This window comes from Manis pentadactyla, chromosome 7, assembly GCF_030020395.1.
Source record: "Manis pentadactyla isolate mManPen7 chromosome 7, mManPen7.hap1, whole genome shotgun sequence".
In the NCBI taxonomy this organism is placed as follows: Eukaryota; Metazoa; Chordata; class Mammalia; order Pholidota; family Manidae; genus Manis; species Manis pentadactyla.
In genome coordinates, this window is record NC_080025.1 from 107,227,089 (window position 1) to 107,251,786 (window position 24,698).

Genomic DNA, 24,698 nt, shown 5'->3' on the forward strand with positions numbered 1-24,698 from the left:
TATTTGAAGTTCTAGCATAAAATTACATTTACCAGAGAGAGAATTAAAGATGGCAGTGTGAGAAGAGAGACAGAGGCTTCCTCCTAAAACTGGATACAATTAGAAAATTTAATTGGCGCAACTAATCCTGAGAGAGCAACAGGAAAGAGGATGCGTCAGACTGCACACACCTGGAGAAAACAGCAGACCTCAGCAAATGGGGTAACGTACCAGAGCTGCGGCTCCGCGGGACCCAAGCCCCTCCCCTACCCCAGCTCACCAGCGGTGGAAGGCTTGTGACTGCTGAATACCTGGCTCCGGAGGTCTGTGCTGGGAGCACGAACCTACATTTCATGGTGCTTTCATCATACTCTTCTGATTACAGGGTTGGAAAGCTGGGACAGGCGGAGTTCCTGGGGAGACTGGGATTCCGGCTGCTTGTGGAAAGCAGGGATCCATATCTGGCTTCTCTGGGACAAAACCTTATATCTGTGTGCTGAGCCCACTGGTTCAGGCAGTGGAGACAGGCACAGCAGCCGGGAAGCGGGGAACAGCTCTTTCCACCCCCCAAGAACCAATACTGCTCCCCTGCAACCCCCAACATTGCTTCAGGGGCTGAGCACCTCCAGAATAGAGCTTCTGGACACTAGAGGGCGCCATATATAAATATGAAACAGCAAAGAAACCTGGTCCAGAGTAAAATTATTAATACAACTCCGGAGAAAGATTTAAATGATATGGACCTCATGACTCTTCCTGAAAGGGAGTTCAAAATAAAAATAATCAACATCCTAATGGAGGTACAGAAAGACATCCAAGAACTCAGGAATGAGTTCAGGTCAGAGATCCAATTATTAAAGAACACAATGGAGGGTATTAAAAGCAGGTTGGATATGGTGGAGGAGACAATAAATGAAATAGAAACTAGAGAAGAGGAATACAAAGAAGCTGAGGTGCAGAGAGAACAAAGGATCTCTAAAAATGAAAGAATACTGAGAGAACTGTGTGACCAATCCAAGCGGAACAATATTTGCATTATAGGGATACCAGAAGAAGAAGAGAGAGAAAAAGGGATAGAAACTGTCTTTGAGAAGGTAGTTGCTGAAAACTTCCCCAATCTGGGGAAGGAGATAGTCTCTGGCCATGAAGATCCACAGATCGCCCAACACAAGGGACCCAAGGAAGACAACACCAAGACACATAGTAATTAAAATGGAAAAGATCAAGGACAAGGATACACTGTTAAAAGCAGCCAGAGACAGAAATAAGATCACATACAAAGGAAAGCCCATCAGGCTAACATCAGACTTCTCAGCATAAACCTTACAGGCCAGAAGGGAGTGGCATGATGTATTTAATGCCATGAAGCAGAACAGCCTGGAACCAAGATTACTTTATCTGGCAAGATTATCATTTAAATTTGAAGGAGGGATTCAACAATTTCCAGATAAGCAAAAGCTGAGAGAATTTACCTCCCACAAACCATCTCCACAGTCTATTTTGGAGGGACTGCTATAGATGGAAGTGTTCCTAAGGTTGAATAGCCATCACCAGAGGTAATAAAACCACAGTAAACAAAGTAGAACAGCTAATTACTAAGCAAATGCAAAATTAAATTACCTATCCCCAAAGTCAATCAAGGGACAGACAAAAAGTACAGAATATGACACCTAATATATAAAGAATGGAGGAGGAAGAAAAAGGAGGAGAAACAGAAAAGAACCTTTAGATTGTGTTTGTAACAGCATACTAAGTGAGTTAAGTTAGACTCTTAGACAGTAAGGAAATTAACCTTGAATATTTGGTAACCAGGAATCTAAAGCCTGCAATGGCAATAAGTACATACCTATCGATAATCACCCTAAATGTAAATGGACTGAATGCACCAATCAAAAGACACAGAGTAATAGAATGGATAAAAAAGCAAGACCCATCTATATGCTGCTTACAGAGACTCATCTCAAACCCAAAGACATGCACAGACTAAAAGTTAAGGGATTGAAAAAGGTATTTCATGCAAACAACAGGGAGAAAAGCAGGTATTGCAGTACTAATATCAGACAAAATAGACTTCAAAACAAAGAAAGTAACAAGAGATAAAGAAGGACATTACATAATGATAAAGGGCTCAGTCCAACAAGATGATATAACCATTATAAATATATATGCACCCAACACAGGAGCACCAGCATATGTGAAACAAATACTAACAGAACTAAAGGAAGAAATAGAATGCAATGCATTCATTTTAGGAGACTTCAACACACCATTCACTCCAAGGGACAGATCCATTAGACAGAAAATAAGTAAGGACACGGAGGCACTGAACAACACACTAGAACAGATGGACCTAATAGACATCTATAGAACTCTACATCCAAAAGCAACAGGATACACATTCTTCTCAAATGCACATGGAACATTCTCCAGAGTAGACCACATACTAGGCCACAAAAAGAGACTCAGTAAATTCAAAAAGACTGAAATTCTACCAACCACCTTTTCAGACCACAAAGATATAAAACTAGAACTAAATTGTACAAAGAAAGCAGAAAGGCTCACAAACACATGGAGGCTTAACAACATGCTCCTAAATAATCAATGGATCAATGACCAAATTAAAATAGAGATCAAGCAATATATGGAAACAATTGACAACAACAATACAAAGCCCCAACTTCTGTGGGACAGAGCAAAAGCAGTCTTAAGAGGAAAGTATATAGCAATCCAGGCATATTTAAAGAAGGAAGGACAAACCAAAATGAATAGTCTAATGTCACAATTATCGAAATTGGAAAAAGAAGAACAAATGAGGCCTAAAGTCAGCAGAGGGAGGGACATAATAAAGATCAGAGGAGAAATAAATAAAACTGAGAAGAATAAAACAATAGAAAAAATCAATGAAACCAAGAGCTGGTTCTTCGAGAAAATAAACAAAATAAATAAGCCTCTAGCCAGATTTATTAAGAGAAAAAGAGAATCAACACACATCAACAGAATCAGAAATGAGAAAGGAAACATCACAACGGACCCCACAGAAATACAAAGAATTATTAGAGACTACTATGAAAACCTATATGCTAACAAGCTGGAAAACCTAGAAGAAATGGACAACTTCATAGAAAAATACAACTTTTCAAGACTGACCAAGGAAGAAACACAAAATCCAAACAAACCAATTACCAGCAAATAAATTAAAGTGGTAATAAAAAAACTACCCAAGAACAAAACCCCTGGTCCAGATGGACTTACCTCAGAATTTTATCAGACATACAGAAAAGACATAATACCCATTCACCTTAAAATTTCCCAAAAAATAGAAGAGGAGGGAATACTACCAAACTCATTCTATGAAGCCAACATCACCCTAATACCAAAACCAGGCAAAGACCCCACCAAAAAAGAAAACTACAGACCAATATCCCTGATGAACGTAGATGCAAAAATACTCAACAATATATTAGCAAACCGAATTCAAAAATACATCAAAAGGATCACACACCATGACCAAGTGGGATTCATCCCAGGGATGCAAGGATGGTACAACATTCGAAAATCCGTCAACATCAACCACCACATCAACAAAAAGAAAGACAAAAACAACATGATCATCTCCATAGATGCTGAAGAAGCATTTGACAAAATTCAACATCCATTCATGATAAAAACTCTCAACAAAATGAGTATAGAGGGCAAGTACCTCGACATAATAAAGGCCATATATGATAAACCCACAGCCAACATCATACTGAACAGTGAGAAGCTGAAAGCTTTTCCTCTGATATCGGGAACAAGACAGCAATGTCCACTCTCCCCACTGTTATTCAACATATTACTGGAGGTCCTAGTCATGGCAATTAGACAAAACAAAGAAATACAAGGAATTCAGATTGGTAAAGAAGTTAAACTGTCAATATTTGCAGATGACATGATATTGTACATAAAAAACCCTAAAGATTCCACTCCAAAACTACTAGAACTGATATCAGAATACAGCAAAGTTGCAGGATACAAAATTAACACACAGAAATCTGTGATTTTCCTATACACTAACAATGAACTAACAGAAAGAGAAATCAAGAAAACAATTCCATTCACAATCGCATCAAAAAGAAAATACCTAGGAATAAACCTAACCAAGGAAGTGAAAGGCCTATACCCTGAAAACTATAAGACACTCTTAAGAGAAATTAAAGGACACTTACAAATGGAAACTCATCCCATGCTCTTGGCCAGGAAGAATTAATATCGTCAAAATGGCCATCCTGCCCGAAGTAATATACAGATTTGAGGCAATCCCTATCAAATTACCAACAGCATTCTTCAATGACCTGGAACAAACAGTTCAAAAATTCATATGGAAACACCAAAGACCCCGAATAGCCAAAGCAATCCTGAGAAGGAAGAATAAAGTGGGGGAATCTCACTCCCCAACTTCAAGCTCTACTACAAAGCCACAGTAATTAAGACAGTTTGGTACTGGCATAAGAACAGAGCCACAGACCAGTGAAACAGAATAGAGACTCCAGACATTAACCCAAACATATATGGTCAATTAATATATGATAAAGAAGTCATGGACATACAATGGGGAAATGACAGTCTCTTCAACAGATGGTGCTGGCAAAACTGGACAGCTACATGTAAGAGAATGAAACTGGATCACTGTCTAACCCCATACACAAAAGTAAATTCAAAATGGATCAAAGACCTGAATGTAAGTCATGAAACCATAAAACTCTTAAAAAAACATAGGCAAAAATCTCTTGGACATAAACATGAGCGACTTCTTCATGAGCATATTTCCACGGGCAAGGGAAACAAAAGCAAAAATGAACAAGTGGGACTATATCAAGCTGAAAAGCTTCTGTACAGCAAAGGACACCATCAATAGAACAAAAAGGTACCCCACAGTATGGGAGAATATATTCATAAATGACAGATCTGATAAAGGGTTGACATCCAAAATATATAAAGAGTTCATGCACCTCAACAAACAAAAAGCAAATAATCCAATTAAGAAATGGGCAGAGGAGCTGAACAGACAGTTCTCCAAAGAAGATATTCAGATGGCCAACAGACACATGAATTGACGCTCCGCATCGCTAGTCATCAGAGAAATGCAAATTAAAACCACAATGAGATATCACCTCATTCCAGTAAGGATTGTCACCATCCAAAAGACAAACAACAACAAATGTTGGCGAGGTTGGGGAGAAAGGGAAACCCTCCTACACTGTTGGTGAGAATGTAAATTAGTTCAACCATTGTGGAAAGCAGTATGGAGGTTCCTCAAAAAGTTCAAAATAGAAATACCATTTGACCCACGAATTCCACTTCTAGGAATTTACCCTAAGAATGCAACAGCCCGGTTTGAAAAAGACAGATGCACCCCTATGTTTATCACAGAATTATTTACAATAGCCAAGAAATGGAAGCAACCTAAGTGTCCATCAGTGGATGAATGGATAAAGAAGATGTGGTACATATACATAATGGAATATTATTCAGCCATAAGAAGAAAATAAATCCTACCATTTGCAACAACATGGATGGAGCTAGAGGGTATTATGCTCAGTGAAATAAGCCAGGCGGAGAAAGACAAGTACCAAATGATTTCACTCTTATGTGGAGTATAAGAACAAAGAAAAACTGAAGGAACAAAACAGCAGCAGAGTCACAGAACCCAAGAATGGACTAACAGTTACCAAAGGGAAAGGAACTGGGGTGGATGGGTGGGAAGTGAGGGATAAGGGTGGGGAAAAAGAAAGGGGGCCTTACGATTAGCATGTATAATGTGGGGTGGGGCTTGGGGAGGGCTATGCAACACAGAGAAGACAAGTAGTGATTCTACAGCATCTTACTACACTGATGGACAGTGAGTGTAATGGGGTTTGTGTGGGGACTTGGTGAAGGGGGAAGTCTAGTAAACATAATGTTCTTCATGTAATTGTAGATTAATGATAAAATGAATTTAAAAAATTGTATTTACCATGAAAGATGAAATGTTAATCTTTAGTAGGTCCATATCACTTGTTTAAGAGTGAAACCTATTTGTGAAAATCTCTTGAACAGACTTGAAGTGAAAATATTATATCAGCAAATATATTAAATGCAGAAGTTAATGGAAAGGACAATTTGGCATGATATGGACTCTGATCAATCAATTTGCCATATATATATGGCAAATCTTTATATGCTCACCCTCTAGTAATATTGGATCCCAGCTGATTTCAAGGACTTGTTTCACTACAATATTAGAAAGTGACTGTCTTTTTGGGCAACCTGGGTCATTAAGAAAGAAGTCAAGTGAAATTAGCAACCCTTAATAAAATGACAACTATAACATACTTTCAAGCTGATGTCCTTTTAGTCTGAGTTATATGTCATGCTATTAATATTTAAGATGAACTCAGAAAATAATTTGGTGGTTATTTTTACATAAGACAGGAACCTGCTTCAAAAACCCTAGAAAAGATTTTCTCTTTATGTAGTTTTAAAGGAATTATCATCCATGAGCCCAAATTGTTGGTGGTATATTTCTAAGGTATAGTCTTTGTCCCATGCACATAAACTCCTCAATCCAAGCATTTAAGGTCAAAAGCAGAAGGTAGTATTTGCCTTCCTAAAAATGCCCTTATATAAAGTCATTTAAACATCTTTCACATACACAGACAAGATAAATAATTTTCTAAGTAACAGTGAATCACTGTCTTGTGAAATATTTTGCTTTTCTATAAAAAGTACATTACATTCACTTTGTCCTTGGTAGATCACTGGTATCATTACTTATTCTTGTCTCTGGGAAGGAGAAAAAAGGGATTTTATCAAAGTAATTTACTTGTGTGAGGCCTGGAAGTGAACTGAAAGCAATGGCAGTTCTTATATAAAGGACAGTATAATTGAATTATTGCCTTTTAAGTGATTGAAAACAGTGGTGCAATATCAGGGCCATCTCTTCAAAGATGTTACAAAGAGTAGACAGCCTACATTGTTTACTTTATGTCTATTCCCTGTATAGAGCAGAATGGAAAGTGTAAAGAATTTTTTTAGCCTGGAAGCCTATTGCAAAGATTTCTAAAGTACTGTACTCAGAAAAACAAGTGATGACTCACCTAATGGGTTAAGTGACTTAGATATTACAAGCTATGGCAGAGCTTTGAAATGCTCTGTTCTGTCATATCCCTAAGCAGGAAAAACAGTAGTTTTTGTAAACCTCCTTTGGATTTAATAGATAAATAAAATGGATGCCATTATTGAAGGGTGGCCTTTCTAATGTCTAACACTAAATCATTTTTCTAGGCAAAAGGAGTACATCAGTACCTTAGGCATCTTTAAAAGATCTCTTCTGACTACTATGTAATCATAATTCCAAGAACAGTATACTTGTAAGAGACACCATCACAGCCAGAAAGTGGGCAAGATAGCTGCAATGATTGTGTTGATCCTGTCAAAATGTTCAGAACTATGTGAAGGCATTTGAACTATTTGTTCAAACTTTAGATAAGCAAAATCAACATACCCGACAGCATTAGAACAGATCACCCTTCCTCTATCTCTGAAACTGCAGTGCAAATTTCTCAATGCTCAAAAAGCAAAACATTCCCTTTGCCCTCACATTCTCCTTTGCACCACTACAATGCCTAATATTCCTCCTTTACTAGGTTGATGGCAATTATGTGTTTGCATGGTTGTCTCTGCTTCCACATTGTTGACCTCTGAACCAGGGAGAGAGCCATGCTTTCTTAATCTAGGCAGTGGTTCTCAAACTACAGTGTGTTATGGGCTGATTGTTTCTGTCTCCCCCTCCACACACACACAAATTCTTATATTGAAATCTTAACCCACAATGTGATGGTATTAGGAGTTGAAACCTTTAGTGGATAATTAGGTCTAGAGGATGGCACCCTCATGAATGGGATTAGTGCCCTTATAAGAAGAGACTTATAAGGAAGGCTTGCTTTGGATTTCTGCCTGCCTGCCATGGGGAGGACAAAGAAGATGGAAGTCCATGAACCAGGCAGCAGGCTCTCACCAGACACTGAATCTATCAGGACCTTGATCTTGGATTTCCCAGTTTCCAAACTGTGAGAAAGAAATGTCTTATTTAAGCCACTCAGTCTATGGCGGTTTTGTTATAGCAGCCCTAAAAAACTAGGAAAGAATGCATCTGAGGGCTTGTCAGAACACACATTGTGAGACACCACCTTAGAGTCCCTGATTCAATAGGTCTGAGATGTGGCCTGAAAGTGGGATTTCCAACGTGTTTCCAGGTGAGGCTGACACTGCTAACCTAGAATCCACATGTAAGAACCATGGCCCTCATGAGGCAGCCAGTGACGTGCCTGCTGGCACCCGCTTCGGTCAAATCCTATTTCTGCCACTTGCTAGTGTGTACTTGTGGGCAAATTACTTCACTTCTTGAATGCCTCAGTTTTCTCACCTGAAAATGAGGATATTAACATGATCTAGGTCTTAGGGTTATTAGTAAGATTAAATGAATTAATACACATAGAGAGCCTGGCATATTGGTACCTGGCATATAATAAGTGTTCCACAATTGTTTATAGACAACAAAATGAAATTATTATTGTTTTTACTGAGTATCAACATTAGTAAATTCTTGAAGCTGGTTATATAATCATAGTCATTTTAGATGAAATTGAGACTTCAAGCTGCTATAATTTGCCATGCCTCATTTAAGCTATCCTACAATATACAATCTTTTTCTAAAGATTTATGTAAAGTTATAAATTACTGGAAGACAATACTGGCATTGGCAGCTTCCACAAAGTACTTAATATATGAAAACTTTAGCTAATATAATTTGACCTGTATTATAAATCATTAATTTTAATTTGAGAATTAAAATATATAATGCAATCCATTTTGGAAAAACAAAATAAGTCTAAATTAATCTTTAAAAAAACTTTTAGATTTTATTTCCATTTATTTGACTTGATCCTAATGATTTTTCTTTTCAGTAGTAATATACATTTCTGGTTTTATATTATCATTAGCAACTCAAAAAAGTAAACTGTGCCACTGTAAAAAAACAAAAACTATTAGGTTTAGTTTCCTAAGTCTTATAGCTGTGACACCAGAAGAAAAATTTCATGCAAAGAACAGATTACTCAGTAACTAAATAAATGTTAGTAAATTGTGAGGCAAGGAACTCAGATCTTTAAGAAACACACACAAGCAAGAAGAGGAGGACAATTTACAACTACAAGTAACTGGGAGTAACTCTTGTCACACTGGCTATCAGACTCAGTGGTGTGTTTGACACTGTTATGTAAAATAAGTGCTTCCTCTTTGAAGATGTGGATAAATGAATTAATACTTAGGTACAGAAACAACTAGCTAGTTAAAGGAATTCTGTGGTGACTGCTCCTATGATTCGAAAAAGGTTAATTCTGTTAAAAGCCATCCCTTCTTTTTTGTGGCTGTTGTCAACACATTATTTGAATTTATTAATGTATTTTATTTAAAAGCAGACTTTAATCTGGTTACCTACCAAAATTGCTTTCATTTTATATAGGCAGACTCTTATACTAAGTTTATGTTTATTGGAAATGGTTAAAAAAAAAGTTTCTTTCCTAAGAATCTTTGTGTGTTCAGCTTCCTTATCTGCACTGAGGTTTTGATTTCTTCTGTAAAATGAGGGTGTGAAAGGGAACTAGTGGGCTGAATTAGTGATCTCTGAGATTCCATATTTCTTCTGGTTTTAATGATTTATAAATATTTTTCTTAAGCTTTAATCTGTATTTAAGAATGAATAAACTATATGCCAATTACTAACCATTTACCCAAGGAAGTCAAAAACCTGTACACTGAAAACTAAAGACACTGAAGAAAGAAAATGAAGATGACTCAAATAAATGGAAAGATATTCCATGCTCCTGATAAGAAGAAATACTCTTGCTAAAACGGCCACTCAACCCAAAACAATATACAGATTCAATGTGATCCCTATGAAAATACCAATGGCATTGTTCACAGACCTAGAGCAAATAATCCTAAAATTTATATAGAACCACAAAAGACCCTGAATAACCAAAATTATCTTCATTCACAAAAGATTGGAGTATTACATGTTGCTCAATAATCCCAGAGATAAAATTCAATTTTAAACTCTGATTTCTGTCTCTCCATTCTGAGCAACATCATATTCCGTGGGCCTGTCCTCTGTCCTATCTCAGAAGTACTGGGACTGCTGTGGCCTGCTCTGTGGCTCCTGTTACAGAATGTGAGTCTCAAGAGAACACTGTGAGTCACTGGGAACAGAGGAAGATCCAAAGGGCAGAGACAATTGTTACTAACTTTTGCCATTTGCTATCTCTAGTATTTTTACTTCCAAGCAGCTTGCCTCTTCTGTGGTAACTGCCTTTAGCATCCAGGGGTTTTTTTGTTTTTGGCTTTTGATTTTTCCACAGACATCATTTTAATCATATGTCACCTTCACTTTATTACAGACACTGCATAATCTACTATGTAAGAGTCTCCCTGACACTAAAATATATTTGTAGTTATGAAAGATTCAGGGAATTAGCAAACTTTATGGGCCATAAAGTTTTTGCTATTCACTGGGCTGAATTTTCATCTATTTTATTGGCAAGTACATCCCCTCTCCATATATTTTTCTCCTTTGCCTAAATCTATTGTACTGGTTTTCTTCTAAAGATAGAATTTAAGGGTATGAGCACTTATATTGTTGGCTATTTGGGTAACAACTAATTAGGTCAGAGTAATCAATTCATGGCACACATGACCTCAGCATCCTGAATGTCAGGGTTTTCTTTATTCCCAAACTAGCCAGAATACTTAGAAGAAGGCCCAGATACCAGCAGATACCCCAAGAAGGGGCAGGTAAGGTGGATAGGAGAGATTAAGTAAAAAAAAGTATACTGCAGAAAGTCTCATTCAGGACCAAACCTTAAGAAAAAAGTGACTCTGTCCATAATTCAAAAGTAGAGGAGGATTTTTAAAGAAATGCCTGTACAATAGGACATCTGGTAAGAGTACTGGACATGACATCCATTCAGCTATCCTGCTGAATCCACCAAAATACTGCACCTGCGAGGTGTCTGAATGGAACCATGAAGTAGTGAAGGGAAATCCACATAATCCTCACATTTCTTTTCACCTATGAATTTCCTCCTCTCTGCGTATAATGTTATTAGCAGAGCCTTTGACAATTTAAAAATAATTTTATTGGGAAGCTTTCTAGAATTTAGGTAGGGAGAGTCTTGGACTGTACTCCAAAGACTGCTCATTATAAGGAGGCATAAGGTACAATAAGAGCAAATGAGTAATGTTTCAGAGGACAGATGCCACCTTCTCTCTGTCCCCTCATAGCACCTGTGAGTGAAAAAAAAAGGGAGGAAACAAGTCCAGATAATCCTCTGGGAACTGGGGAGCCCCCCTCTGCCCTTTGATCAGAGACCATTAGAACAAATGAAAAAGAAGGAAATCTTTGGTCAGTCTAGAAAAAAGACAAAGTCACTTTATGGAAAGAAGATTAGATTGTCAGAGTTTGGCAGCCATACTCAGACAATGACATAACAACATATCTAAGATACAGTAGGAAAGAAATGTGAGGCAAGGATTGTCTATCAAGTCTAACTGACTTTCATGAATAAAGGCTATAGACAAAACTGTCATGATCATGCAAAAGACAAGGAATATTGGTTCCATGAGCCTATCTTGAGGAATCTAGTAGAGAAGGAGCTGCAGACAAACAATATGACCAGACAGACATCGCTATAAGTGGACATTAAATATTCATTTACTTGTAAAACTAAGACAAAGTCATGGTTATGAGAGAATACACTATGCAGCGACTATATTCTCTGATAAGGTAGATGAGTACAATTATCAAAAATGGGGGGAGAAGATGGTAAGCAGAATACAGTTGTTGATTATCTGTATTTATTAACTGGGATTAAAGGGGTAGTACCTCAAATTAGATGCTTAAAAGAGGGGAAATAAAAGGAGGAAAAAAAGAACTAGTTTATTTCAATATTGCTCATAGTAAGGGGCCTGTAGAAAATTAGACAGGAGGGGGGCAGGAGTTTTTAAAAGACAGAAGTTGCTAATAAAATGGACCACATAATAAAAAATTATCTGTGTAAAAAGCTTGTATATCAATTTAAATATAACAAAACAGTAACTCACAACTGAACCCAAACATATTAACATATACATTACTTATATATTACATATCCACATAGTACAATATACATATACATAATATTTATGTACATTGTCATGTGAAAAAAACAAGGTGAAAAATGTGCAGCAAATGTTAAAATGTAAGAGAGAGGAAGAAGAATATATAAAAAATGATCTGCTTATATTAAAAAACAATGGTAGGATAAACAATTATTTTTAATGGTTACCTATAGGAATGGGAAGAAATAAGGTGGGGGGGATAAGGATAGAATCTTGATACCTATGAAGAACCATGTTCTGTAGATGTGTTTTGAAACCAATTAAATCATTTATTAAAGAATCATTAGTAAATTTATAATCTTTTAAAATTCCAAAAAGTATAAAATACAGTAAGATTAATGAACTGAGTTTGCACTATTGGAGTTAGAGGAATGATTCCAAGTGACTTCAAAATACTCTATTAGTAAAATAAGGGGAAAAAAGCTAACTAAAAGCAAACACTCTAGAAGAATCTCTAGTAGAATCTACACTAATGACAAAAAGATGTTGAACCATTTTTTGTTGCTGTGTTTTTTGGAGGTATATTGATATGCATATTCTGAGATGGCTGTGTAGCTATGTACTGTGAGCTGAAGGAAATGAGGAATCATAGTATCCTATCATTCCCTGTGTTCTTGAGAACTAGATTCTTGGCGTGAAAGAACAGAGATAGAGGTGTAAGGCCAAAGAGGTTAAGTAAAAACCCTACTGCCCTGAATGTAAATGGGAAGTATATGAACTCATGTTGTATTATATCTTTAAAGTACACCTGCACTTGTGTTCACACACCACACACTCTTCAAACTGACAGCAGAGACTGTCTCTGGAGAAGGGGATTCTGAGAAGTGGAGGCTTACATTTTACTTATTTAAAGTTTGAGTAATAAATTTTTCACATATCATATTATTTTACCATTTTAAAAAATCTGGGAAATACTAGAAAAAGTGTTTCTAATTCCATAGCTATAAACTGGATGATGTTTTAGGAGTCTTTCTAGCACCTGCTTTCCCAAAAGCTTTTTATTCTATTCTCAAGTTTCTAGTATTCTGAAAGAGAAACAAATTTATGACCTATTTTCCAATTACTCATAATAGTTGAGGTATAAAATTAGAAGATAGATAAAAATAACAGATTACTGAAATCTATACAGAATCTGAAGAAGTATCTATCTACAAGTTGTTTATCATCTTACTCTGTCATCTTTCTTCTGGCTTGAAGTGTAGGTGCTAAAATGATCCTAGGACCATGTGCCACCTACCACTGTACAGATAGCCAGCTTTGTCAACTAGCCTTACCACATGGGTCTCAAAATAAAATTCTGAATTTTTTCATTTAATCCAGAAAGAGGGAGAATCACCCTAAGGAGGTAAAATTTCTGGGTAGGCGTTTTCCTTGCTGCCAACCTTTCTGCAGCCCCTTAAAGCCAGCGATCAGCAAACTGTTTCTGCAAAGGCCAGATAGTAAGGATTTGAAGCTTTGTGGGCCTTATGGTTTCTGTCAGACATGCTCAGCCTATCACTGAAGCATGAAAGCAGCCACACACAGTACATAAACCAACAAATGTCACTGTCCTCCAAGAAAACTTTCATTTATAGACAACGAAATTTAATTGCATAGCACAAATAATTTTTATAATTTTTTCCAACCATTTAAAAATGTAAAGTTCGTTCTTATGTTGTGGACTATACCAAACAGATACCAGGCAGTAGTTGGCCAACCTCTGCTCTAACTTATTTGTCTGATTAGAGATAGGCCCCACTGCCCCTAAACTGCTCCTGATGAAAACCCTACTGCCTCAAAAACTGCTCTAAGCCAGTTTAGAGCCATGTTAGAACCAAACACTACTTTATTTCCAGCACCACAAGTCATTATGAAAGACCTAGAAATTACCCATAAACCATGAATTTCTTTAGCAAACCTGTCAAAATGTTTGCTGCCCCATGGCTTAATGTAGATAAAATTTCTATAAATTCCCAGAATATTAGATTTGCAACTTTCTTTCCTGAAGTTTCCTTCCTCATCTAAACTAATAAAGTGTCTTTGAGCTCTGAGCAAAAAGGCTTGTTTCCCACTGGGCTTGTGTCCAAATTTCATGTGTCTGAAAGTTTTATTCAATGCCGGGGGGTTTAAAACATATTTTATAGAGACTCTCAGTATGAATACTGAACCAACGTGCTGAGATAAACCTATCTATTAAATTCACTGACCCAATGACATGACTGAGAGAACAAGAGAACTCAGGAAATTGGGGAGAGTGCCAACTACATACTTGGATATTTTAGCCACAAACAGGAAAGGAGGGAGGGAAGCATCAACCAGCTGCCATTCATCAGTGTACTAGGAAGAAAGCTACCTGGGGAGGGAATAAATGAAAAGGCCTTTGTCAGAGCTTCACCTAAACCCCACCCTTGAGCCTCAGAGATTAATGATAAAGGCAGATCTTTGAGCAGTCAACAGGGAGCAGAATGTCACTGCTGGAGGCTAGGAGGAAGCACTCCCACAGCAGGGCAAGCTCAGCTAGCACAGGGTGTTCTTCACACTTTGCAAGGTGTGGGGCCAGGGTGGTGACTAGCTCTGGTGAGGGCTGTGACAAGCTGGTTTGCTGGGCATGGGGAGGGAGCAGCTCATTGCTGGTGTTGAGGCAGAGAGGGTAGCTTAACCAATTAAAGTTAAAATTCGCTTTCTGAGGCTATTTCCACCTACCTTCAACTCCCTAACACAACCAGAATTATTATATTTCCACACTGCAAAATTACAATAAATGTAAATTATTACACCTTCTTTGGTCTGCAAGATTTAACAAAGATCCATTTGCTTTTATTAAAAATTAATCTACAGACATCCCATTCTATAGACAAGCTTGGAGAAAAGTAATTGGACATTATAAAGCATTCAGCAATTCAGAAGAAGAAAACTACTTTAAAAAGCGGAACAAGTGATGTCTTTCAAAATAGACTTGTTTCAAGAAACAGGGAGAAATATTTTAAGTCTCTAATATGTATTTTCAAATTTTCAGTGAGATTTAAGAAGACCCTATATTGATAAAGCAGGGTCTAGTAGACATGAAAAGGAAACAATCTGGAAATGTAAAAGTATGTATTTGGAAATGATAAAATAATAGTAACCATATTTTAAAAGAACTCAAGAAAGACAGTAAGGAGAATACTGGATATACTGCAAAAAGCAAAATCTACAAAATTAGAAAACTCATATAAGAAGTTCTCCCAATGCAGAGTTAAAAAGTATATATATAATAGTGTGTGTGTGTGTGTATATATATATATATATATATATATATATATATATATATATATATAAAGTAATACTCTTGATATAATAATAATACATATGGAAAGTGGAAAAAATATATATATATGTAATAGGAGTTTTAGAAGTTCTGACTAGAAGGTCTAATTGCAGACCAATTAGAAGAAGCAAAAAGAAGGAGAGCAGAAGGAAGAGAAAAGAATAAGAAAATTTTCCTGAGCTCAACAATGACTTGAGTTTTCAATTCAGAGGGCTCAGTTGTATTTCAAATACTAATGAAAACAAATCTACAACTCATCAAGTACTGTTACAATACCTGAATTCCAAAGAAATTTTGCTAAAAGCATTTTATCCAAAGAGAAAAAGGTAAGTTTCCAACAAAAGAAAGTGAGATTGACATCAACCTTTATTCCACAATATTTAAAAGGCTAGATGAGAAAGGAAGATTGAGAGTTCTGAGGAAAAAGCCTGTGACCCTAGTCAGTTTCATACGTAATGGCAACAGATCTTCTCAGATGCACAAGAACTCATAAAGGACATACCCATATATTTTCCCCTCAGCCAACTATTCAACATTTATCAACAACTGAGAATAAAGCCAGCATATAATTCCATTGATTGGAGAGATTATAGAAGAAATTAGCAGTAAGCAATGAAATGAGTATGACTAGAATAAATTTAAATGATTATGGTGGATGTATTATGATCCTTATGTTAACATTAAGAAAAAAATTGAGAAAGATAAAGATGATGCATGAAAAAAGATCCCAGATTATTTAAAATCCCAGATTATTCAAACAAGGTGTTTTTTCACAAACAAAATTATGGTTTGAGGGAAGGGGTAGTGCAAGGAAGAATCATATACTGAATATCTCCTATTTTAGAAAAAAAGAAAATGTATAAGTTCATTGCTGACAATAACAGAGAAATGTTAATTTTACAATTATGTCTATTAGAATTTAAAAACATAATTATGAAAAAAATATAACAAACATTAGAGAAAGGACTTTCGCTTTAGACAAACTAAACTGGGTCTGAGGCTCAGTTGTCACAAATCATGTGAATTTGAATAAAGTATTAATTCCTCTAAGCTTCAGCTGTCTCATCTACAAAATATGAATGATAATGGTTCTGTATTATAAGATTGTTTTGAATGGTAACTGTTAGCCATAATAAAAGGAGGGGAAAAAACTTAGTAAATATAACAAAAGACAGGAAAAGAAAATAAAAGGTAAAACAAATAGCTGCGGTGACAAAGATTTTCTTTGATTAAAAGACAAATACAAGAAAGCAAAAATCTTGAAGTACAGCTATATAAGATTAGACAAGGTCAAATTCAAGACATTTGTTTGATGATGCAATAGAAGGGGGTATACCATAGTGTCAGCAGCTGAGATGGGATAAGTCAGGAATAGCAGGTGTGGAAGAGTATGATGGGTTGTCCTATTTTAGATTTGTGAAATGTGAGGTACCCTTATGGGAGAGGGAAAAGTAAAAGATATACCAGGTCGGTCTTTGACTCTACAGAGGCCAAAACCAGAGATGTAAATCTGGTAGTAGTCAGTATATAATGTCACTTCAAGGCATGAAACTGGGTCAAATCACCCAGGGAGGAGATGCAGACTGAGAAAGGAAGAAGTCCAAGGACTAAGGCCTAGAACACATCATATGACATAAAAAAATCTTAAATAAAATATGAGTAAATTAAATCTAATAATGTATTACAAGAAAAACAGATCAAGTCCAGACTGGGTTTATTCCAGGAATACATGGATGGTTCACCATAGACAATATAACTATAATTAAACATACTGTTACTTAGAAGTAGAAAAATAATTAAAATTATCTTGATAGATGTTGAGAGCATTAAATATAAATTCAATTAACATTTAGAATAATGGAAAATTCTTAATTTAGGCATAGAAGGGTACTATCTCAATATGATAAAGGATATCTATTTGAAACCAATAGCTAATGAAAATTGTATATAATGATAAAACACTAGAGGTACTACTAAATAAGTCAAGAGCAAGAGAAAAATCCTACTGTCATTACTTTTTAATAGTGTCCTGGAAATTTATTTTAGTCAGTGAATTAAAAAAGAATTAAAAAAAAATAATGCAAATGATAATAGCAATCTAACTGGAAAACTCAAGAGACTAAAAGGGAAAATCATGAAAACTATTTCTAAGTTCAGTAAACCGGCAGGATGCCAAAGACATATAAGAATGAATAGCTTTTGACAGACTAAACTAGATTTCTAATTAAAAATTCTATTTTCAAAAGCAAACCCTCTCTCCCCAAAATACTCTCTAGTGCTGTGCTATCCAATGGAAAGGTAATGCGAGGCACATATACAATTTTAGATGGTTCAGTCACCATGTTTAAAAGAAAAACAAGTGAAATTCATTTTAACATAGCATTTTATTTAATCCAATGTATATCTAAAATATTAACATCTAATCAATATTCCAAAACTGATATTGAGATATTTTCATTCATTTTTCAAACTAAGCCTTCAAAATCAGTAATGGTTTTGGGGGAGTTTTTTATACTTAACGGTACATCTCAAATATGGAACAGCCGCATTTCTTTCAGGTTCTCACCAGCCATCCGTGGCCAGTGGCTATTGGACTGGATAGTGTAGTTCTAGTAGACTTAGCTATGTGCCGAAGGAAATATGTGTAGGACTTATGAATTTGAAAAATACCAAAATTTCTAGAGAACATAATGAGAGATTTCAGTAAAAGGACAAACACATGCCATATTTCAGAAAGAAGTTTCAGTGCTGTAAAGAGATCCATTTTCTCCCTGAAATTACTGTATAAATTCAATACAAGCCCAGTCAATATTCCAATGGCTTTGTTTGGGAAGGTTTGACAAAATGATTCCAAAGACTGGCAGCATAAATGTCAAAGAATATAAAGAAAATTTGAAAATAACATGTAAAAAGATTTAGAGTTTGCCAAATCAGGTATTTAAGTATCATCAAATATTTAAATATTCTATCAACTTACAAAAATGATAATACAAACTGTTGACATAGAGACTATAAATATTACTATAGGTAAACATTTAGTATATAGTTAGTAAATGTATGGTATTGGGGCTGCTTACAATATACAACGACATGTCTATTTTATAGCTTACACTAAAATAAATAATGCATGAATCAAATATTTAATTAAAAAATTGAAAGCAGTATAATGATAGAAAATCTGTGGTTGAATATTTACATGTTTATAAAATTTGGGGATAGGGAAAATCTTCTGAAGATAGAAATCGTAAGGGAAGAGAACAATAGGTTTGGCAATAAAATATTTCATTTATCAAAAATATAAATAAAAAGCCAATTTCAAACTGGTAAAATGATCCCAACAGATATGAACAACAAATACTAAGGCATAAATAGCTTGTAGGTCAGTAAGAGAAAAGATGAATGATCTAAAAGAAAATGAAAATGAACTAAGGGTACAACATAAGGACATAAACTGGGCAATTATGAGGCAAAATACAAATTTTCTACTATCAAATTGAAAATATGATGAGGATGTTGACAAGGGTGCAAAGAAAGGGGCACTCTTGACCACGACGTGGACAATCTTTCTTGAGGGAAACTTGGCAGTATGCATGAAAAGCCTTAAAAACATGTATTTTTCTGTTTATATGATGAAACTGAACTAGGCAAATTCAGAGTCAGAAAGTTGAAAAGATACTACCAGGAGAGGTAGGGAGTTATAAGGAGTTATTGTTTAATGAATACAATTTTATGTTTGGGAAGATGGGAACATTCTGGAAATGGATAATGGTGATGGTTGCACAACACTGTCAATGTATTTAATGCCCTTGAATTGTACACTTAAATATGGTTACAATGGTAAGCTTTATGTTATGCATATTTTAACATAATTTTTAAAAATTCCATTGCATGACTATAAATGTTTATTAAACCATTCTATTATTGAACATTCCTAAATGTTCCCCAAATTTTCAACAATGAAAATTAAGTATACCTACCACTTCTATTTGCCACTATTTATTCTATAGTAATAATGAAGAAAATGTGTTAAGATACACATTTTCCTCCCGGCATTGTTTGTAATGTAAAGTGGAAATCCAAATAACTAACATATAGGATTCATCAAATAAATTATTATACACAATGGAAAATTAGGCAGCCATTAAAAAGTGTAGTATAGACATGTCTGTAACTGATAAGAAGGGAAAATGATTAAAAATAATGTGTGTGGTAAATTCTAAAGGAAATGAACATTTATATATGCACAGGACAGTATCTGGAAGATATATAATAAGCTTTCGCCTTATTACTACTTAACAGTAGTTATCTGTAAGTGAATGAGATTTTGTTTCTTTTGTATGCTTTTTCTTGCTTGTCAGTGTTTTTCTGCAGTGAGCATGAACTCTCTATTTACTATTTATTAAAAAAGAAGAAAACTTAACACAAGAAACTTAATTTTGAAAAAAGCATAGAAAACCCTCCCAGTAGTTTTTCCTTTCTCAGAAGTAATACTGTGCCTTTGTTTACTGTACAAAGTACTCCTTCCCCCTGTCCTAAAGGAAAATACCAACTGACAGCCTATCTGTAGATTATTTATTATATGGGACCAGCAGATAATTCTTCCCTGAACTAAATAACTATAAATTGGATTATATTAAGAAATCCCTCTGGGCTTGGGGTTTGCTTCTTAGCTTGTTCCACTGTAGGTATATGTGCAAAAGTATCTAATGAAAAGACATTCTACTTTTGCTAATGAGACAGGTTTCTTTTATAAATGAGGGTGGTACTGTCATGAAGTATGTGAGACATTAAAGGATCTGAACTAAACCTAGTAAAATGAGAGCAAGAAAATTATAATGCCTTATAGAGTATCCCAAAAAGTTCTACAATTGTAGAAGGAATAATACTATAAGTTTGGAGGTATAAGGCAAACAGATCCAATCCTAAAGGCATTTTTGTTTGGATGTCCCTCATAGTCGTTGTACATCTGGAACAGGAAACCTGAAATCATTCAGGTCACATATTTATAACATCATATTCAATTAGGTCAGAAAAGTGCAATTTCTGTCATCATGTCATAAAAGGATGTGTTTTTTTTCTCAGATCTCTTACAAAGAAAAGTTCCATATATTGTTACAGATAGGGCTGTTTTCAATCAGTTACAAGGAGAAATTCAATTACCAGATGGTTTAGTGCAGTAACTGACTCCAGACTAATTTAATTTCTTTAGGTCTCTAAAGATCAATTGATCTGATTTGACCTATCCCCAAAGGCTGTTTAGGAAAAATTCAGACTTAAATACCTGGAAATGAAATCCAAAACCTCAGTCAATTTCACACTACTTAGGTCATCTTGCAAACTTTCAGCTTGTCACCGTTAGACCACTGAAGCTTCTTAGCTTCACATACATGTGAGTGCTCCCCAAATCAGGATGGTTATTCAGTTAAGTGTAAAATGCAGCTGCATGCATTATCAAATCTGTCATTCTAAAGGGCAGTCTAGGTTCTCATATCTCATGAGCACATGTGCAACTAAGGGGCTATTTTTACTCTAGGAGTGGTTTATTAAGACTATTAGAAGTAGACTTAGGGCAAAAAAACTATGTTCATCTAAGAAGATGAGGATGTTATAATTATATTTTGAGATTTATAAGTGCTTTCATAAATGTCATCTTAAGGTTCTCATAATTACACATTTGAAATGAACAGGGTCATTTTCTTCTCCATTTTCTAGATGAGGGAACAGGTTAGATGATTTCTCTAGGGTCATAGTAAAAGGCAGAACTGGGACTCTAATCCATGACTCTGTCTCCCAATATATCATGCTCACCCTTTGATCTTAGACAGAAGATATGATGCATACTATAAAAACACATCACTACTGCCCCATTGAGCTACTGTCCTTATTCTTACCTAACACCTGACTAAAACAGAGAAAAAGCTCACTTATAATTCTACTTGCATAAACCCAGCCTGAATCATTACCTCCCACACTCCAGAAACTGGAGATGAAAAAGGTCATGTGTAAATAAAATTGCCTTTGCCAGTAGCCACAATGCTGATACCCTGTTCTCAAAGGCTTGGGTGTCACAGCCTAAGTGCCTACATACATCCCACCTAATTAGAGAGTTACCCACTTGCCGTCTCTCTGATTTTGCAATGGATTTTCAAACACAAATTTAAGTTTCTTTCCCTGGTATCAACACCCCTAACCATTTGTCAAGCTTTTCCAACTAGTTAATCTTTCTTTTCCACTCAATTCCACTGTTCCTACATAACTTTCAGCCTCTCCTACTGGCTTCCCTGACCCCTGCTGAGGCTCTGTATCTGTTCCTCTAAATCAAAACCATCCCCCTATGCTGTGCCATTTGGAGAGGCTTAGGAAAGGATCAGACAGATGTTGCTAAAACATGTAATTATCCCTTAATTTGTGTTACCAGGGTGGGGAGACATGCTAAGGTCATGAGATGTGACCATGTGGTAGGCAATAAAGAGTATGGCACAAACGTAGCAGTTGGTAGGGAAATCACACAAAGATCTGGAAATAGAATAAACCAGAGGGCTATCAATAAAGACTTCAGGCCACATAAAAGAGTAAGTACAAAAGATGAATAAGGCCTCAGGATCTAATGTATAACATGGTGATTAGAGTTGATAAAACTGTATGGTATAATTGAAATTTGTTGAGAGTGGAACTTAAATATTTTCACTAAAAAAAAGAAAAGAAAAAGAAGAAGTACAAAAAGTGACATAGTGTGTGTAAGAGATACAAATACTGATCATTTAGGTTGAAAAATCTCTTTGAAAAACACTGGGTAAACTGTGGATCTCAATATAGTCATTACTCATCACACAGACAACCTCACACTGTGTGAACCATTTGAATTAAGTAAAAAGTGGGGTAAGTTATAGACACATGATTATCACTTGTCTTCTTAAGGGTCCTGAGAACTGATGTCTCTCCTATTAAATGTAAGCATTTTATGCTATAGGTAAATATGTGCCTTGCATTAAATTATATCTTATTTCAAGATTCCAGACTACCCTTAGTGTTAGCAAATATATCCACTTCAGAACACAAAGGCTATCAAGATTCTATTTCTCTGCAGATTGCCACTCAGGCCATGAAGCTTAATATCATCAAGAGGACTGAGCCTTTGATAACAAAGCCCTATTTTTTACATTTGAATAAATGTCTTGACCAGAGAAACCACATCTCTCAGAATAGATGCAGCTGCAGCAGCCATCAAAAGTTAAGCAGTTGTGTATCTGCAGGGTTCAGAAGAGAAGGGAAGGTGGGGCAGAGAACTGGAGACCACATACAGTAAAGTCATGGTGCTTTGGCGTTGAAAGGAGTGTGTTCTTACAAACTCACTCTTCACTTTATCTTATCTGGACAAAAAAGTAAACAGAAAATTCTCATTACCTCTCAATGTCAGTGAGCCTGGAGGAGTCCCGGAATCCTTTGGCAAAAGGGTTGCTATCTATTTTCAGCTTGGTTATCTGGAAAGGAAAGAATGGGTAACAAAGCAATATCAGTCCCAAGGTCAAGAAACTAAAATCAGAAATAAAGTGTGTTCATTTTTCCACGGTATAGCAAGAGTATCTTCATGTCTCTCAGTATCGTGAGAAAGATGGAAAGTGCTACAGAAGTTCAAGGGAGAGACGGGTTACAGCTGGATGGAATGGCTGGGGAGGCCCCAGAGAGAGGAGGTACTTGAGGACAGTCTAGTCCTAGAGAAAGGCTGGAGGTCAATGGATGGAGACAATTAGAGCACGGGGGTGGGGTGGGGGGTGGGGGGTGCGTGCCTTTCATGAACAGTGTAGCTGCCCTGTGAAGTATTTAAGAGAGTAGTGAAAGGCTAGGCCTCGACTGGGGAAAGGGGAGCTGTCTAGAAGGCTGGCATTGGTGGGTAATGGGGAATAAATAAGAACATTGCTTCATGCTGACTTGGCAACATCACTTGTTAATACTATGGCCACATATATATACTACAATGGATAAAAAGATAAAATAGCCAGTAATAGCTTATGCTCAATACTATATTGAAACACATGACATAAACACACAATATAAAGCTTTCAGAATATAAACTCACCCTGCTCCCCTTTCCATCTGACTTAATTGGAATCATATTAGTCAGTCTTTCGCTACTTTCCCATACAATGTTATTTACAGACTCTATGCTTATAAGGAAACAATTATTTCCTAATAATCAGAGTCTGAAGTATTAAGTATCTATGATATGCTAGTCATAATTCCCACAGTATTCATATTAATGTAGGAAGATCTATTAAATCATACACACTATGCCTCCAAAGAAAAATACATTAGGTTTTGAAGCAAAAAACAAAACAAAACAAAAAAACTGATTAGAAGATATTTGATCTGTAAAATTCCTCAGTGTAGAGCTGAAAGGAACCTAGGAGAACTAAGACCCAGCTAGTCAGTACCTGAATTAGAGCCACCGTCACCTTTAAATAGAGTCACAGCTCGTTAGTATCAAAATGAGAACCCATGGTAATCTTCAGACAGACACATACACAAAATAGTCTTAACCTAAAAAAAAAAGCTATAGGCAGGTCTGCCTCTTTCAAAGTAACCAAAATAGATAGCTTTGAAATACTCTCACCAAAAAGCAACTTTTCCTCTGATCAGAGTGTATCTATGGTTCATTTTAAACCATTAACAACAAGAGATGCCTTTTTCTTTACACAAGAAAGGCATTTTTTTTTCTTTTTCAAGTTCACCACTGTACAAGTTGTAAAGAAGCTATTTACATTGCTTAAAATAGGAGTTTCCCACACTATCAGGACCAGAGAGATTCTACTTCTCTATCACTAACAATAGCAATTTACAAGATTAATTCTGTGATAATAATTAATTTTTAAGGATATTTGTCAGTGCATCAGAAACGCTCATTTTTAGCCCATAAGCATTCACTCTAGAGCAGCCAAAAAAATTGCTAATTTCCTTTTCAGCTTAAGTAATGGAAAATAGTTAAAAGGGAAGGAAATAACCCAGATAAGTAAGAAACCTGTTCTTATGGTTAGCAACAGCTACTTTGTGGCTATAAAGAAATATATAGGAACCCTTGAAGTTGCCTTTAAAGTGTGGTCACCAGGAGTTTGTAGGGAACCTTCTCTCACACAGGGCCACTACTTTAATGGGCATTGATTTCTAAAGGTGAAGTCTGCTTCAGTCATGCTTTCAAACTAGC

The 24,698-nt window shown here is 35.9% G+C and overlaps 1 protein-coding gene across 1 annotated transcript in view; it reads right to left on the reverse strand.

Annotated features, from left to right (window-relative positions):
• Positions 1-24,698, reverse strand: part of TBX20 (T-box transcription factor 20) — a 57,669-nt gene that overhangs the window by 13,127 nt on the left and 19,844 nt on the right. Inside the window, exon 6 of the mRNA XM_036897503.2 lies at positions 22,904-22,980. Coding sequence (XP_036753398.2) covers positions 22,904-22,980 — 77 coding nt within the window. The remainder of the gene's footprint in view (positions 1-22,903; positions 22,981-24,698) is intronic.